At 38.7% G+C, this 18892-nt stretch overlaps 1 protein-coding gene across 2 annotated transcripts in view; it reads left to right on the top strand.

Annotated features, from left to right (window-relative positions):
* gphna (gephyrin a) overlaps positions 1-15523 on the top strand; it is a 34696-nt gene extending 19173 nt beyond the window's left edge. For both annotated transcript variants that reach the window (XM_034234752.1, XM_034234751.1), the window contains 11 exons: positions 247-366; positions 452-510; positions 680-833; positions 951-1072; positions 1687-1774; positions 1945-2018; positions 3070-3134; positions 9594-9697; positions 10393-10489; positions 11572-11710; positions 11789-15523. In XM_034234752.1, coding sequence (XP_034090643.1) covers positions 247-366; positions 452-510; positions 680-833; positions 951-1072; positions 1687-1774; positions 1945-2018; positions 3070-3134; positions 9594-9697; positions 10393-10489; positions 11572-11705 — 1017 coding nt within the window. In that variant the 3' untranslated portion in view covers positions 11706-11710; positions 11789-15523. The remainder of the gene's footprint in view (positions 1-246; positions 367-451; positions 511-679; positions 834-950; positions 1073-1686; positions 1775-1944; positions 2019-3069; positions 3135-9593; positions 9698-10392; positions 10490-11571; positions 11711-11788) is intronic.
* Positions 15524-18892: the final 3369 nt, after the last annotated feature.

Genomic DNA, 18892 nt, shown 5'->3' with positions numbered 1-18892 from the left:
GCTGCTTAATAAATATCCTACCTTCACTAAAATGATCGCTGCTGTTAATACTTTCAATGCAGCTACTAAAATATGGTTTGATTGTGCAAGCGCAATCACCAGCATCAAGTGATCGTTCCAAGGGGTAGTCTGTTTGTTTTCATAGATGAACTCTCAGCTACTCACATCATTGGTGGCACAGTTTTGAGCCATTTACAACGAAGCATCATTTATCCTGTATTTGTGTTTGTGAATGCTCGCGTGCAGCCCACCCACACAGTTATGCCAGGTCAGGTGATGAGGGTAACGACCGGCGCTCCGATACCTTGTGGTGCTGATGCTGTGGTCCAGGTAGAAGACACAGAGCTTCTGAGGGAGTCTGAGGATGTAAGTACACTAGTGATGATGGAACCTTTGTAGTTCTACAGTAGATGTTTTGTAACAAATCATTTGATTATCTTACTTATTTCAGGGCACAGAGGAGCTCGAGGTGAGGATTATGGTCCAGGCCCGGCCCGGACAGGACATCAGGTAAAGACATTCTAATAGAATCAAGTGAACGCTAATAACTATAAAAGCTACACAAGAAAACTATATATCGCTATAAACCCTATTTGCAGCACATCATTTGTATGTATGTAAAAATGCGTCTTCAGCAAAGAAAAGCTAACAGTACACATATTTGTGTGTGTGTGCACAGGCCAATAGGTCATGACATCAGGCGAGGGGAGTGTGTGTTGGCTAAAGGAACACATATGGGCCCGTCAGAGATCGGCCTGCTAGCTACAGTGGGGGTGACGGAGGTCAGCGTGCACAAGTTCCCTGTGGTTGCTGTCATGTCCACTGGGAATGAGGTACATGCCGACCAGATACATTACACACAGATTTGTCTGTTTATCTTTGCTTTAAGTGATTTGCATTTGCTACCAGTTCAAATGCTCTCTGTTTTTGTTGGTGTGTGTTTTGTGTAGCTGTTGAATCCAGAGGATGACCTCCACCCAGGAAAAATCAGAGACTCCAACCGCTCAACTCTGCTGTCCACCATCCAGGAACATGGATATCCTACCATCAACCTGGGCATCGTTGGAGACAAGTAGGAGCATTTTAGATTCATAAAAAATCAAATCTGCCAGGGCAGTGCAGGAATGAGTCCATCAAATATTAGTTGGCATTTTTGTTATTTGATCTCTTCTAAATATGCACTGTCAGGTCAAATCTACAATCAGAAATCATTGCTTCATTGATTATGTTCACTGAAATGCAACTGTTGCAGGAATGAGTCCTAAAAAACTGAAATGAGTTAGCATTTTAGCCCTTCTGGGGCCCCTTTCATTTAAGATTCTTTAAACATGATCTGTGCTTAACACAAGTTTATGAGATTTGAATGTCTTGTTCTACGACCTAAAATACATCAGTAAATACCCCACTGGTGAATGTACAAAGCTTTTACAGGTTCCAAAAGAGGCAGTTGCTAACAAGTGCATAAATGAGAGTACTAAACGTCATCAGGCCTTTAGCTTAGCGGTATTGACATGAAGTCATGCGATGTGGTGTGATCCATTTCTAGCTTAATGTTAGTTTTTTTTTAATCTGGCAATCGCATTTTCACTTCAAAAATCATCCAAGTGTTTTTAAAATGTGGAGATTATCCTGCTGAGTTGCACTCCCTCTTAAACTGAGTTGAATGTATCATGCTTGTGTTTGCAGCCCTGATGACTTGCTGTCGGCTCTCCATGAGGGAATCAGTCGTGCCGATGTCATCATCACCTCAGGGGGTGTGTCCATGGGAGAGAAGGTAGCTAACAATCACTCATTTCATGACATTTTGAGTAGATATTCTGGTCTTTAAAAAGTAGGCAGCCAAATTATCATAAACGTTTTTCACTGTATATTTTTTTGCTTTATTAAGTTTCAGTTGTACAGTGTTATTGTTATCCACCTGTCTGTGTTTGTATGTTTTATCAGGACTACCTAAAGCAGGTGCTGGATATTGATCTTCATGCTCAGATCCACTTTGGACGAGTCTTTATGAAGCCAGGGTGAGATGGGGGAAAGGGGTGGAGTGTGGCTGGGGGTAATTAAGGTGGGGGAATGGGTTGTTTTATATGAAAATTCATTTTGTTATTGACCCCAGGTGAGCAATGTACTGCAGTTAGTGTTTTCAGTTGTAGTACTGCTTTTTCTCATTCTACTTCTGTGATTGTAACTGCTTACTGCTTGTACTGCTTTAAAGGGGAATTACGCCCATTTACTACTCTTTCCCAGATAAACATTTTTACACATAAACTCATCGATGTTATTATAAAGTCTGGAGCTGTTTCATAGACAATGAATTAGGAAAGATGCTATACATGACATTGAAAGCACCCAAGGTTGTGTTTTGGCTATTTGGGTGCATTTTGGCAAACAAAAAAGGAAAAATACATTAGTCTCCCTCTCATTGTCTATTTTGTCACTTTACCAGAAACGAGGTGAAACCACAAAAATAAACCAATAGATCCCAAATACTAATTCATACACTCCTTTACTAACAATGAAACAATGTCTTTAAATTGAAGGTTTAAAGGGTCATTATTTCCTATCAAATATCTGTTTTGAAAGTGGTCCTAAAATATTTCCTCGAAACAAATGTATTTATTCAAGTTATATTGAACACATCTTCAAAAAGTTGTAATTGACCTTTGCCCTGTTCTCATTTGAGCTGAATAGAGCTAATACGGAACACATCAGGATGTTAAAAGCTAGCAGAGGGCTAGCAGGCTAATATAAACCTTTTAACCTCCTTCCAATTTCAACATTAATTTGTTGTCCATAATGTAGAGTTATCAGGTAAAAGGGTGCGTTGAAATTAAGTCAACTGCATCCCAATCACATCTTCTTTTGTCCTTGGGACAACGTGACAACTTCAGTCTCTTCGGTAATGTAGAAAAACGAGTGTCTTTGCTCATTTGAAAAAGTTGTTCTTGTCCTATTGTCTATGAAGCGGCTCCAGACTTTATACCTGATGATTGTAGCACTAATTATACCACTGCCAATGATAATATGATGACATAGAGGGAAAGTAATGACCCGTGGGTTTCTGTTCCTCAGTCTTCCTACTACCTTTGCCACAGCGGACATTGACGGAGCACGGAAACTCATCTTTGCTCTGCCAGGTAATATATCAATATCTGAAGTCATTCTGGAGTGTGTTGTCGGTAAGTGTGTATCCCCTTGTTGTCCTGTTCCCTGGAACATCGCTGGCACCCATCTGCTTTGACTGAATGTCTGTGTGTCTTTGGCCTAACACCAACTATGATTATTCATCTCGAGATGTATAGGTAACCTCTCCTTGGCAACAGCAGCCACACTGTAAAGAAGTTAACATACATACAAAATGTTCGAGCATCAATTCTTGTTCAAAACATAATACATCAATTAAACAGAAAGTGTATCAATGGGCAAATAGATACGTTTAATTTTATAAAGGGAACATAAAAGAAGCTTGGAAAAAAGAGGATAGGACCAGTGAACACGGTACTATACAAATACAAGTTATGCATTTGGGTTTCTTTTCTATATTTGATAAACGTACCACTATGCTATCTTCGGGAAGAGGCCGTTGTTCGTTTTATTGGATTCATTTAGAAGTCTGTAAAGATTTGCTTTTGTTAACGTTGTTAGCAAAGTAGCTAGCTAGCTAATGTCGGTGATAGCCACTTCCTGTGAGGGCAAAGCAGCTGTGTGCAATTTAGGAAAACCCTACATGGTGGAAATTGACACACTATGAAAGTGTTAACAGGGTGTGCAATGCAGTGTTCTAAGGGAAGTATTTGAATTGAGACAAATCATAGCTAGATGTCAAAATAAACCAGAAGAATATCTCTACTTCATGTGTTCCTTATTTCTTTGGGGTAACTTACTAACTAACTCAATTAACACTAGCACTAGGGGGAAGTTCAGTTTTTGACTCTGGCTTGTATTTGTTTGAATGCGCACACACACAGTATACAGGTAGGTGCACACATGCACATGCAATACACACACCATTATACAGAATAGCAGGTATGCCCCTTGTGGTAATAGATGCAGCTTAAGCAAGAGTCACACTATTGCAAAGACTTCCTGCTAATATGAACACGGATGTTAGCCAGCAGGATGGCTGCTAATCTAACTAGCCTGTGCTAGAGTTTAGGGTATTGCTGGCTATTTCTCTTTTTTCCCCTCCACACCCACATGTAATATCAGTCCCTGTCTTGTGTGTATGTACTCGAGCTGTCCTTGGTGTGAATGGTTGGTTTATGCTACTGATGGATTTATATAAAGCTGATATACAGTAATACTTGTATAATATGAAGCAAAAGCCAGTATTGTTCTGTCTGTAGATTTCAGGTCCCGTAAGAAGAAGGTTCCGCTTATTTGATTAAAACCCGCCTCACTCTGCCTTTCAAAACAGTTCTTCCCATTTTTTTTTTTCCTGGACCCTGTTTGTCTATTAAGCATATAAATCAAGTTAACTCAATTTGTTCATTTGTAATAGCATATGGCTCAAACATGTACTGTAATGTGCGTTTTAAACAACATATTATGACTTGGACTTATTCCAGCTCTCTGCTGTGTGAAGACATTTGACATCCAAAGAACACACTGCAGGAACATAACAGAAGTCATGCTTGTCTCAAATATGATCAAAATTATGCTGTTCTGGAACATTGATGGGTGTTGATGCTGTGAAATATCACAGTGATGTAGCCTGACATGTCATGATGCCTACATTTTGTGGGATTGCATAGTAAACACTCTGCTTCTGTTTTGACGTCAAGCGTCTTTGAGTTTATACTGTTCATATATTAATGTCCCCCCGAAGTTAAGCACTTTTAGCAGCTTGGTTTTAGGCCTCAGTTTCCTTCGGGTTAATCCTTTTCTGCTTAACTCTCCTTTAAACGCCAGTCATTTCCGTTTGAGAAGATCTGCTGATTTCCTTGATAAGCGATGCCAAGGTTTTGAAGCAGCATGGTATTGATAGGTAACATATCTTTACAATTCACACAGTTATACAGAAATATCAATGAAATCTGATTAATTTGACATGAATCTCAGTATGTGTTGGTACAGTTCCTGGCTGGTGTTTCTTTTGTTTTTTTTGACATGTACCTGTCCCTATTACATTACATATTATTAAGCTGACACTTTTCTCCAATGTGACATACTTACACATCAATATTGTAGACATGCATACAATAATTATTCAACAAGTCAACTGCAGGGATAGGGATCCAAATGGAAGGAGCCAACTTGCGACAGACAACAGACTTAGTTTTTGTTATGACCAACTAATACAGTGGAAACAAATTGAAAAGATTGGACTGATTAGAAATGGGCAGAACTGTCCTTTGAAGAGCAGCTAACCACAAGAAGTGTATATCTGCTGCTATAGAACCCCAGTCAGTAAGTTGCCATGGTAATGTAAAGGAACCCTACAGTATAGTGTCCCGTGGCCAGTCTGGGCCTTTTTGATTTGGAGTGTTATAATCGTTCCTCCACTCTAGCAATGTATATGTATTGCTATTGTTATTAAAGGAAACTTCAACTTCAGAGTGACTGGGCCCTCCCTGCTGGAGGCCGTAGCCCCGAGTGAGGCCGAGACCAGGCAACCACTATCCACTGCACCTACAGGAAGTAGGTCCTGAAAGTTAACCCATGATTACCCATAAATGACTGCTGCAAAGATCCTCTTTTATCCCAAAGAAAGACGTCTTAGAAAACATGTAGATTAGCTATTACCCCAAACACTTCAATATATGAGGAGCCAACACATTTCAATGCAATATGTCATGGGTATAGAGGGGGTGCAGGGATGATGTATTCCGACCTGGAAGCCAGCATCACAACGGGCTCCCTCGACAAACAGCAATGGGATTTTGGAATGTTGCAAAGAATAAAAGCTCTGACACGTTTATATTCTATTTACTCGTTTTGTTCAGCAGGATAATCCCCACATGTTAGCACCACTTTCAGATTCTTGAAGCATAAATGCAACCGCAAGAAGGAACAAGCTAATAACAAACTACATTCAGTTCAATTGCTTCACATAGCCACCGCTAAGCTAATGGCGGCTAATTATTGGCGTGATGACGTTTAGTAGCCTTAAACCACGGCCACACGAGGATGATAACGGTAACGGACCCTACGAACGGATCGCAATCGTTATCAAAAAAGCCTTCCGTCCACACGCAACAGGCACCAGAAACGTGTCCGTTCACACGAGACTAGTGATGTGTCGTTCGCGAACGTTAAGTGAACGACGGGATAGTAATACAAGACAGAATGATATGATCTCCGTGCTTCAGCTGCTCCATGCATGCATGCAGTGACATGGATTAGAGACTGTTGGATGCTGCTGTTTTGAGCATTGCAATACATTTATTTTTATTATGTTATTTATTTATGATTATCCTTAGGCTCAGCAAAGATTTGATGTCAGCTGTTGCTGTCTTTTTTTTTTCTATAGTTAATAGTTACTGAAATGGAGCCCTGCTGTTTTGTCAGGGCCTTTTCTTTAAATATAATTTTAAAAAGTCGATTCAGTAGCCCCTTTTTTAAAACGTCTATGCTTAAGTTTTTATAGGTGCTATCTGCTTTGTGTAGCGTAAATCTCCCCGGTAGTCCACCAGCAGATGACAAACACCCACCTCTCCGCCTCTTCCAAGGGACGAGGGGACCGTGCGGCAGAGTTTCAGTTGGATTTTTTTCCGCCAGTCAACATGTCCGTTAAAATTTAAATCTTCCGGACAAAATTAGAAAGGTGCGGGTCAAAGGTCTTTGTTATTTATTGAGCTTTAAAACAAATGAATAACGACTCTATATAATAATATAAGAATACAAAACGGAGCCTCTCTTTTCCTCCCCCACTTCTGACAGCCCAGCAGCTGATCTCTGAGCAGCAGAGGTGGGGAGAAGCGGGGCTATGGCTTCATCGTTATCAGGAAATGATCGTATAGGGCGTAAACACGGAGCCGTTTGCCCCCCCCAGAGCGTTTCGTTTGCAGATCTACCCACCTTGGGACCCGTTATCGTTTTCTGCGTTTCCATGTCGGCCTTGTGTGGCCGAACCGTCTATCTGATAGTGAACTGTAGCAGATACGACCGTTATCGTCCTCGTGTGGCCGCTGGCCGGGGCTTTATTTTAGCCACTTGTTAGCAGCCACAGTTCTTATGACACATAGTAGCTTCAAGCTTCAGCTTGGTGTATTTAATGACTTATTTTAAGTTGTAGAACAAAACTTTAAGACTCTTTTTAGCTTGTGTTAACCACAGATCTTATTTTAGGTGGCGAACCAAAAGACTTTCAATCACTTCAAGACAATCCAAACTGGAAGTGCTAAAATGCAAACTCACATCGGATTTTAGGACTCATTGCTGCACCACTTTCTTACAGTGAACATAAGCAATGAACCAAAGATTTCCGTGTTTCTAATTGCAGATTCGGACCATGCCTTAAACACAATGCAAAGAGGAAAAAGCATTCCCGCCTTATGCGGGTTTTTGTTTCTATCATATACTACTCTAACCGCTGTTGAATGATAGACTAGCATCACTTTTGTGTTTCGAAACTTTTGATGTCTTTTGTGACATTGTATTTTCACCATGAGAACCAACCATAGGATTGCCTCAGAAGAAGTGACCGTGATGTCACAAAGTTGAGTGATTGTCAGCTACTAGTGCTCGGAGCAGCTTCATACAAAAGTTTGGAGAATTCTGAAAAAATATGCTGGGTGCAGCACTTTTTCCAAATATGCTCTTGTATTCTTTGGAACAAAAGAAAACCTACTTTTGCATTCAGACGAAAAGCTATATGGACACTTTCAAATACGTAAAGTCCAGGAATTCCTCTTTGCTTTGCTTAGTCAATTACTTGACCGCCAATGACATCTGTATAGTGTAACACACTGTGGGAAAAACTTAATTTAGTTATTAACTTCCCATATGCTCTTTTCCTTGATTAAATTAGCTATATAGTATCCATATGTCTATACCCTGACCTCTCAGTCATTGGTTCATTAACCAATTGTCCTTCAGGCTGTTACATAGGAACCTTGATTACCCAGCCTCTTGTCCTGGTCCTCGTTCTCTTCAGCCCTCCTAATGACCCTCATTCCCTTCTGCCTCTACCTGCTTATCAGAGCTCGTTTCATGCTGAGTTGATATTGTAGTCAAAAACTAGTTGAATGGGTTGGCACCAGGAGGTCTGTTTGACAAGGATATAGTAGTCTTTTCTCATACGTTTATGTTTTTTACAATATCTCAATTCATTTTTACCATTTAATTGGTCTTAATTTGAAAAAGGAATGGTGAATGATAATTTTAATGCACCACAGATGTTTTGACAAAAGTCACTTTTAACAAACGACTAACTGGTTGAAACTAAAGAAGCCATGACCAGCTCCTAACTTTACAGAAGGCTTTAACTCGGTGCTCGATATTAACAAAGTACATTTGCTCAAGGATTGTACTGAAGTTCAAATTTGAAGGTACTTTATTTCCTGCCACATATGACTTCTACTCCACTATTTATTTACAGCGTCATAGATCATTTTGAGTGAAGTCAATAATACTATGACAGCTTTAGTGAGAATGGACTTTGCAAATTAAGATGTTTGCATACAAAGATTTGATAAAATATGATCTGTAAAAAATCAGTTAATACAAAAAACATAGTGTTTTTTGTGCAATTTTTCTGATTATTCTTACTTGCAATTACTGATGTAACATTTTCAATCCAGGAGAGTACTTTTACAGTGTTGTATTAGTACCTCTACTCGGTAAAGGATCAGAATACTTCTTGCACCACTGCTTGACCTAAGACTAGGATAGCTGGTTCCCGTTAAACAAAGTTGAGCCTTATACTTTGTTCCTCTGTACAACTCTTTTGTTGCCATAATGTAGTTAAAGGTTATTGAAGGAAGGCATGTTGTGTCAGCAATAAGGGAGCGTGCCACATTTCTTTTATTTAAAACGATCAAACTTGGCATTTATTGTGCATATATAGTTAACCCTGTCTCACTCAATGTAAGACTCATCGTGTGGCACTGTATTTCATGTGTAGTCAAATAGACCCATTTGAGCTTTTAGATGAGAAAACTGAAGCCCATAGTAGTCCACAGCCTCTTTTTCGCAATGAATTGGCAATAATGTGATTTGCCTACATACTGTATATCTTTGCAAACAAGATGCACCCCCAACGAGATCTGATTTGCTTATGCTTCCTCTGATGTGTTGCACAAATGACCAACTGGCAGTTTTCTGAAAATCGTCGACAAGTATGTCACTGTCCTGTACAAGGTCCACTGTGTTAGTTATGACCGTAATACACATTTACTAAAGTGAGTACATGTACAATACACACACAGGGATGTGTCTTTATGTACCACTAGAGGTTTAAAGAGGTATCGGCAGTTTACTCAAACCATTATACAGTTCTAACATTTTTATTGAGTAGATATTATTATAATACTTTGATGGACACTATTGTTTAAGCCCCAATATAAATGGTATCAACGTTCGACTGATGATTGTAGTTTGCATGTTTTTCCTGTGTACAGTTGCCTTAGTAACACAGTGTTGTTGTTTTGCAGGTAACCCAGTGTCTGCAGTGGTGACATGTAACCTGTTTGTGATTCCTGCTCTGAGGAAGATGCAAGGCATTCTGGATCCTAGACCTACAATTATTAAAGCTAGGGTAATGCTCACTCACTCACACACACACACACACACACACACACACACACACACACACACACACACACACACACACACACACACACACACACACACACACACACACAATAATAATATATCAGATTCTGAATAATTTATTTATCCCTTCCCTTGAAACAATTGCTTAATTTTAGAAAAGATTTAATTATTTTTGTAACCATAAAGTAAAAATGTAAACTACAATATATAACAACAATTAATATGTACAAATATCCATTAATTATATTAATATAAATAAGAGTGTATTAATAAGAATAATTATATTAATGCTGAAAATCAAAGTATTGTGCCAAATATACAGTGTAATAATGTCCATAGCGGTGTGAGTATTGCACAGTTTAGTAATTGCACTTTTTAAAGCCGAAGTATATCAGTATTCGAAAGTTTCATAAATGCACTATACTTATTACCTTATTATGTGGCATTCAGTCTCTGAAAACCTTCTGTCCAAAATGAAAATGCATCTCGGAACCCATTGGCCAACGCTAGCCAACCAAAGCCTTTAACAGTAACCTACAAAATGTATACAATGTGATACACTTGCAAGCACTGTTGTTGGACAACATTGTTTTCATTTGATTCAAATCCTCATTTGTGCTCTTGGTCCACATCAAATCTGTATGAAATATGTTAACATTGTGTTTGTGTGTATTTCAGCTCTCCTGTGATGTGAAGCTGGATCCCAGACCAGAGTACCACCGCTGTATTCTGACCTGGCACCACCAGGAGCCCCTGCCCTGGGCACAGAGCACAGGTGGGCAAAGGACACACTCACGCAGATACGCATATGCACATATATACACACAGCCATATCATCAGGTGTACCAAACCCGACACAGAAGGATGTGTATCATAAAATGATACACATCCCACAAAGGGCTGGCCAATATATACATTTCTTAATACTTTATGAGACTCGATATTGTCTTAGAGTTCAAAGATAGTAAGATTGCATAAATGTCTTTTACTGGTTTTAAAGGTTGCTGTGACGGGGTTCTATTTGTCCGTTCGAAAACACTGGCCCAGTCGGTTGGTTTAAGCTCCAAAACTTTAATTACAGCAGCAAAAAAAATAGCAAACCAGCACAACTTAAACAAACAAAATAAACGTCCAAATCAGGCCGTCCATCACTCACGGAGAGTAAACGTGTTCTACTGTTGCCTTCTCTGCAACCATCTCCCGAACACGTCCCAGCTGTTGCCTTCACTGCAACATTCCCCCGAGTGACATCCTCTAGGGCCAACCCCGTCCCTTTTGAACCCATAGCCCCACCCACCAGGCTTACCGTCAACAGGTGACACAATTAAACTCCAAACCACATTGTCAACACAAAAATCCGACCCAAACATAAACCGGTTAACCACCTCTTAACATAATCATTCCCCGTGTGTGTGTGTGTGTGTGTGTGTGTGTGTGTGTGTGTGTGTGTGTGTGTGTGTGTGTGTGTGTGTGTGTGTGTGTGTGTGTGTGTGTGTGTGTGTGTGTGTGTGTGTGTGTGTGTGTGTGTGTGTGTGTGTGTGTGTGTGTGTGTGTGTGTGTGTGTGTGTGTGACCACCATCCAAGTTGCCCATCCCTGGGCTAAGCTAACTGCCTTACATTGGCATGACTTCACGTCACCATCGCTAAGCTAAGGGTGGCTAACTCATCAGCTTGTGTTAACCACGGATAATATTTCAGGCATCTAACCAAAAACACACATAACAAAAAAAAAAGACACAACACACAAGGGAACCTGGAAGTGCTAAAATGCTAACTCATTTCTAGGTTAAAGGACTCATTCCTGCACCACTCTTTCCTACATTCAGTCTCACCTATAATCCTCCTCTCCGTCTCCAGGCAACCAGGTATCCAGCAGGCTAATGTCCATGCGTAGCGCCAACGGTCTGCTGATGTTACCTCCCAAAACAGAGCAGTATGTGGAGCTGCATAAGGGAGAGGTCGTCGACGTCATGGTCATCGGACGGCTATGATGCAGGTACGATATACTAGCATTATATTAGCATTATATTAGGAACGCTCATCCAACTGTAACGCCAACAAATGTCCTCCCCAGACTTCTATGTCACTCGCTACCGATTACCATGGCAGTGCCAGGACTTCCTGTCAGGACAGGAAACGGGCGGGGGCAGGAAGTGATGCATGTCTACCTGGTCGCCATTAGCTGTGATGTCATATGCAACAGCCAATCGGAGCCAGCGGAGGCTGAAACCTCATTGGTCTGCTCTGAGGAGATCACTGTTCAATGGAGAAAAAAAATATATATATAAAATACGAGATTTATTCTGTAATATTATTATCCTGATGATAATGATTATTAATATTGTTAATTAATATTCTATTTATTATTATTATTATTATTATTATCATGGTTCTGATTGAATATTATCATCTTAGTAGTAATCATCCCCTCTTCTCTCCTGTTCATTTGCTTTGTGCGTTGGATATTTTTCCCTCGTAGATATAGAGACTTAGAGACTCCTTCCTCCACCTCCTTCTTTTCCTTTTCTCTCACCCTCTTTTCTTTTCTAGAACACCATATTGAAACCCCCTCCCTGCAGTATCACTACGCCTCCCCGACCTACACTATTGACAGAAATATGAGCGTATAAAGACATCATTTTTTGAAGCTGCTGATATAGTTTGTGCCAGTACAGTATATATATATATAACATTATTTTTGCCAAAAAATACAACGATAACTTGTTTTTAATTTTGTTTTAATCATACTGAGACATTAAAACTTTTCATGACTCACAGAAATGATCAAAAATAAATATGACTTGACTTTTTTCTGTCATAGGTCAGGTGAGCCACATACAGTATAAAGTATTAGTCTAACCTTACCACTTGTGGTGTTTGATTTACACAACATCATAGTTGACACCACAAAACTGCAGTACAAAATATAACAACTTGGTATTTGCATCTCTACAACTATTAGAGGATATTGTTGTGAAATTCTATGTTTTTCTATTATCAACAAATCACATCAAAATGACCAGAATTGTCATATTTCTAGTCATTATGCTAAGCTAACCAGCTGCTGGCTTTAACTTCATATTAATAAACACAGATGAGAGAGCAGAATGCTTCATATTTTTTTATTAATCTCGTTATTTTACTTTGGTCGTATTTACCAAAATGTATAACCATTTTTTTTTAAACGGGACAGAATAGTGCATTTACAAAAACAGCTGGGCACTTATAATAATAATAATATGTTATATTTATAGATTGCTTTTTAAGGTGCTCTGAGACACTTTACACATACAGGTCAAAATTCATAAAACAAACAAAATGTACCATAATAGTTATTTACATGCTACTCTAGAATTTGAGCAAACATGACATGTTGGGGACTTCTTTTTTGCCACGGAGAATTCAAATATGTAACATATCTGTGTGATTGAGTCAAAATGAACCATAGACCATGTGTTCAAGGTGAAAACAAATGGACTTCACTTGTTCAAAAGTGTGACTCAGCGATGTGTTTTTTGTCAATTTTGGACAAAAAGGAGCTCTATGGCAGGAAGAAGATATTATGGGTTTGATGCACACATGATATTCCATCATAGGATTCATTTATAACTGGTTTGGGACTTTTCATGTGATTTGTTGACTACGGAGAAAAATATGTCCTTTTAAGTATAGCCAAAGATGAATGAATATGTGCCGGTTAGTCTCAAAGGCTGGCTTCTGTTTGGCCAATCAGCCGCCTCCATCTTTTTCAAACCACAACAACATGAGCGAAAGTGCTGCTTGAGTGAGTTGTGACAGACCGTTTTCCCAATTCAGAGAAAACTCCGACCCGACATCACCTGAAAGCAGGGTGTCGCGTTCAGGTGCTCGGGAACTACACAACTAGTGTTTTTCCTACCACAACCGTGTTAAGGTGCTCGTTAAAGTCAAAATAATCCAAACAGTTTAACGCTGTCTCTCAATATACTGTACATAGTCTGAGCATCACTGAGAAATAAAGAAAACATGTTTGATATTTAGCCCACAATCAAAGTTTACTATTAGCTTGAGCCAGTTAGCTGCTGTATCCTGCTGATCAAACACTTCAATGGTTTACCAATTTAACAAGGACCGTTCAAATGCATCATATGCAAACTGTGAGTCCCAAGCATTCACCTATGCACCATACCTTAACTCCTCTAGCTCTCCTGATTCTTCCTATCAGTGCCACACAAATACACAAGGTCAAATGCTGCATTCAGGTCATATTGGAATAACAGTACAAAATGATGGTACTTATTTTAATTTATGGTACTTAAAGTGGTCAAACATTTAAAAAAAAAAGCTGGTCCAATGTCTTTCCTAAACACTTTTCTTTGATCTTTCATGGGGTTAAGGAAAAGACAATGTTCCTAAGAGGGGGAAAACTACAAAATGTTTCTGTATATGGATTAGCAGCGCATCTAGATACCTCACCGTTCTTATCATATTTTTTCAAGCAGGCTTTTAAACGCGGCCGAAAGAGAAATATATTACTTCATTACAATGTTTTTTTTTTTAAAAACCTCACTTTTTGGTTTAACTTGACAAACTTCAAAACATAGGTATTTTACAACTTAAATGATCTGTGTTTGTCGGTCAATATTGGTTGTTTCTGATTGGTCGAATGGTGCCATACCTTAAATGTTGCAACCACAAGGAATTGTGAGTTAGTTTTCTCTAATTTCGTAAAGGATTGTTCAGCGTATCCTAAGCTAAAAATATATATTTTGGGAAGCATTGAAGCTCCTTTCCTATAGAGAATTCAAACGGCTCTTATCATTGCTGCCACTGAGGTTCTTCCGGGTTATTAGGAACCTTCCTAAGAGAAAGAGTGTATTAAACCGCAACCCAAGATGTTTTCCTAGATGCCTCTGATGATCTTCAGTAACCCCAAAATATATGACGTCAAGATCAGAAGCTTCTATATTTCCTGTGTGAACTGAATGCAGCACCATAGAGAACTCCTGAGCTTTGACCCCTCTCTCTTGATAGGCTGATGCAGTCTTCCTCCACCCCTCCCCCCTGTCCTTCCTCACATCTCATCTTCCTTTTTTTCTTCCCTCCTTCTCTCACTTGCATGCCAATACAAAGGGGGCGTGTCCTCCTCTTTAGGCAGGTGTCATTTCAGGCGTGAGACGAGGGTGCAGCACCTGGGCACGACTTCTGATCTGACTAAATGTTACAGTTCTTTATGTGACAAGTGGTGCGAAAAAAATAAATAATCAAAGTCCAGACTCTGGTATCACACTGTCTTCTCATTTATTCCTCTAGCTCAGATATCAGAACATTCCCAGTTACCTCAAATGCACCATATGTCAATCAGTGGCTCATGCTGGGTTCATGTCTTATAAGAAAAAACGGAAGAACAGGGTGACTTATTTTGCAAATTCATACAGTGGTAGACCACATCAAATTAAATAAAAGAAGTTTTAAATTGACATGTTTTTTCGGCAGCTGATATTTACGATAAACCCATTATTACACGAACGCAGCATCAGAACACGTCCTGACACCTGCCCAAGGAGGATGAATCAAACCCAGATAGATTCATTTGAGTAAGAAGAAGCAGGTTTTTGTTAAACTGCCTTTGTACTGAGTGATTGGTAACACTGGACTGAACTCAGTGTCACACTGCACACACTATAAACTATGACCAGCACTTGTAATGAAGCAATGACACAGCATTCTACTACTACTGTATACAAATTATGAAGAGGATGTTTTTTTTCTGTAATGATATTATTGAAACTGAAGATGAATTAATAAAAATAATCCTGATTATTCTGTACCTCTTGTCTGGGAAAGTTGTCTTTTTTCTTATTATTATTATTACAAAAATAAATATTTAACAGTCTTTTTCTTTTTGAGTGTTGAGTAAAAGCTTTAATACAAGGTGTAAATATTTGTTTATTTTGCAGTTATTTCAGATCTTTAATAGGCATTTTGTGTTTCTAACTAACTGCTGAGAATTAGGATATAACCTTCTACACAAGGTCCAAAAAGGATTGTGATTTGATAACATCATACAAATAAACACAATCGCAATTATTGAGTATAATGATATATTTGCAATATTTTTTTGGTCTTTTTCATAATATTGCAACAATTTAGAAGTGTAGTTCCCACATTCAAATGAAAACACTCCAAATAAATAAACTTTTTTTTTTCAACTCAAAGAACAAGCCAAAGTCCATGAGATGAAATAGGTATTTATTGCTTTGGGAATTTTTTTATTACCAATTTTGAAAGAAATGTTTTTTCTTTTAATCATTTTTGTACTTGCTGGTAATTCATTCATTTTTTTTCTGATTTTGTAAATTGCTGTGAATATAATCTTCACTTCATTTCAAAATGAAATAAAGTAAATCTCTTTCCAAATTCATAACATAGGTTGTATTTGAACAGGCCAATGTCTGTCCTCTTTAAACATGGGTTTTGTGTTCATTACACCCTACTTATGTCTCTAACAACCATTGAATAATTGAACATTGATTGTATATTCTGTAGATTCCCTTCTCTCTCACTCAATATACCTATTCTTCTGCAGACATGACAACAAAGCCTAGGTTAAGTGTTTGTTATCATTACGTATTCATATGCAGATCAGTATTTCAGGTTAGCTAAACCCTGTGATCTAATCTCATGGACATATGATCCAGTGAATACCGACATTTAGAAAACTATGATATATACATTTGTATTTGTTGTAAATGCTGTGTAAAACGCATTTTCATGAAATTAGGGAGTAGTGAGGTCAAACAAAACATCTATCAGCAGTCAGCATGCTACTGTGCACATATCCTTGCATGAGGGTATACTCAATTAAACATTCATAAAGATGTAATGTAACCTAAAAGCAATATTCATTATTCATTCATGCTATTCATTTCAGTTTGTTGGTTTATGCTCACGTTAGTTGTTAATCTTGGTCAATTATTAATACTAATAATCAGTAGTAATATTTCCAAAGTAGTTTTCACATGATATATCCCACCAATGTAGCAACGTGTTTGATTGGTTTAGACAAGATTCCTCTCATCGCTGTGTCCAATCAGCATCATTGTTTTACGTAGTTGGAATGTTGTCTCCTCCCCCTTTTGGAGTTGGAAATGACAGTGAGAAGGAGGAGAGAAGGTACTAGCGCTGCTGCACAACAAGCAACCAGTCTGTTAGAGTGAAACTGTGGTGCAGAACAATACAACCCGAACTAACGCAGGTTGCAATACAACTACCCATTTTTAACGACTTCCCCTTTGGATATAGCAGCTAAAGAAGAACGTGGACGGCTCAGAAACACAGTGAGTATTGCAGTGTTTTCTGTCTGAGGCGGCTTTGTTATCAACAGGTGCTGTAGGAAGCAGCTAGTTAGCTGCTAACATTAGCACGATAAAGTTAAATAATATAAACCAGCCACTTACTAAATAAAGTTATTATTTTTAGAGTGTTAAGTCTCTAAACTGATGACAAAGGATTGTACCAACTAAAGAAACTAAATTTCTACAGAAAATGAAGCTTATTATTAGCCCATGTCTCAGCTACTTCTGGGGTACTCTGATAGTGAAACTGGCTAACCAAAACACTCATTGTACGTTGCTCGCTTAGCTAGCAGCCACAACGCCCTGTCAAACACAAGAAGTAACCTTCATTTATAATGTTATACAAAATAACTTTACATTTCATTTTTCAGAATTATAACAACAACAACTTGTTGTTGCGTTTATCCTTCCTAGGTTAAAGCGTAGTTAACGGACCGTTTTAATAACGTAGCCTTGGCTAATGTTAATTGTCATAACGTTACGTTTCGCCACATACTTTCTGTACACCTACTACAGTTACGTTGTATCGAAGTATCCAATTCCTGCCTGCTGTATACAGTCTGTGCCAGGACAAGCAGAATCTACACATAATAACATGTTTTCTGGTTATCAACAGAGCTGGGAGAAGTACTCAGATGTTGTACTTAAGTAAAAGTACCAGAGTGTATACATACTCTGTTAAAAGTAAAAATCCTGCATTCAAAATGTTACCTAAGTAAAAAGTACAAAAGTATTCGCATCACAATAGTAAAAGTATTCATTGTGCAGATTGGTCCATTTCAGAATAATATATATGATATGTTTTATAATGATTGATCATGAAAGTGTTCTCAAAGCTGGTGAAGGTGCAGCTAGTCTGAATGGCTTTGTGTACTGCAGGGTAGCTTGTGGATTTACTCCAGGTGGAACTAAAGTCTGATTTAAGTGTTAGAAAATTATACTTTTTACCTCTGAATTGTAGTGGAGTAGAAGTACAAAGTAGAACAAAATGTAAATACTCCAGTAAAGTACAAATCTCTCAAAATGGTACTTAAGAACAGTATTTGAATGCATGTACTTACCAACTTTAGCCCACTGGTTATCAGAACACATACGCCTCCCTGATATAGGGAGGTAAGATTGTCTATGAGCCGAGGCTTGCCCTTTTCAGAACGTTCAACTCTAACTACTCCCAGAATATCCCTTAACCCGGGTTCGTCACACGACAAACCTGTTGAGCATTGTGCTGCTGTTTGCCTGAAAGTGTTAACATTTTCCCGTCAAAGTCTATTCTGTGGAAAATGTGTATTTGTTCCAGTGTAATGTTGTATAGTGCTTCTGCATGCCATATCATGAGGACTGTGCCTGGGAAGAGTTGAACCTAAAAGGGTGGGGTTTCTCTTATGTTGAATAGTGGCAAAACTATTAGGGGCTGATATGTTACTCACAGGTTTAGACTTGACTTTAGCCTAGCTTAATAAATAACCTTACTGAATTATAGAGGGAGTTCCATTTATTTTTTTATATTGCTCTACCAGCAGCTGAAAGCTCATTTTAAGTAATAATTAACTGCAAGTGCATGTGGTTCATTGTCAATAGTTCACATATACCTATAGATAGTATGTAAACCCCCTGGTGCTTTTGCACTGACCTTTAGATAGGCTTTACTACAGGTATGAGGTCACATTGCTATGGCGATGGGGTCAAAGCTGACTTTAACACACGTACACACACTGGGCTGGTTGAGCAGAGAGGTGAGGACAGGCACATCGGGCCTCAGGCCAGCACAATACAGGAACCCTCTGTTCTCTGGAATGCTCTCTCCATCACTTTCTCTCTCTCTCTCTCTCTCTCTCTCTCTC

Source organism: Gymnodraco acuticeps, unplaced genomic scaffold (genome assembly GCF_902827175.1).
Source record: "Gymnodraco acuticeps unplaced genomic scaffold, fGymAcu1.1, whole genome shotgun sequence".
NCBI lineage: Eukaryota > Metazoa > Chordata > Actinopteri > Perciformes > Bathydraconidae > Gymnodraco > Gymnodraco acuticeps.
Note: the sequence above shows the minus strand (reverse complement) of the source record. Positions and strands in the feature narration are given on the sequence as shown.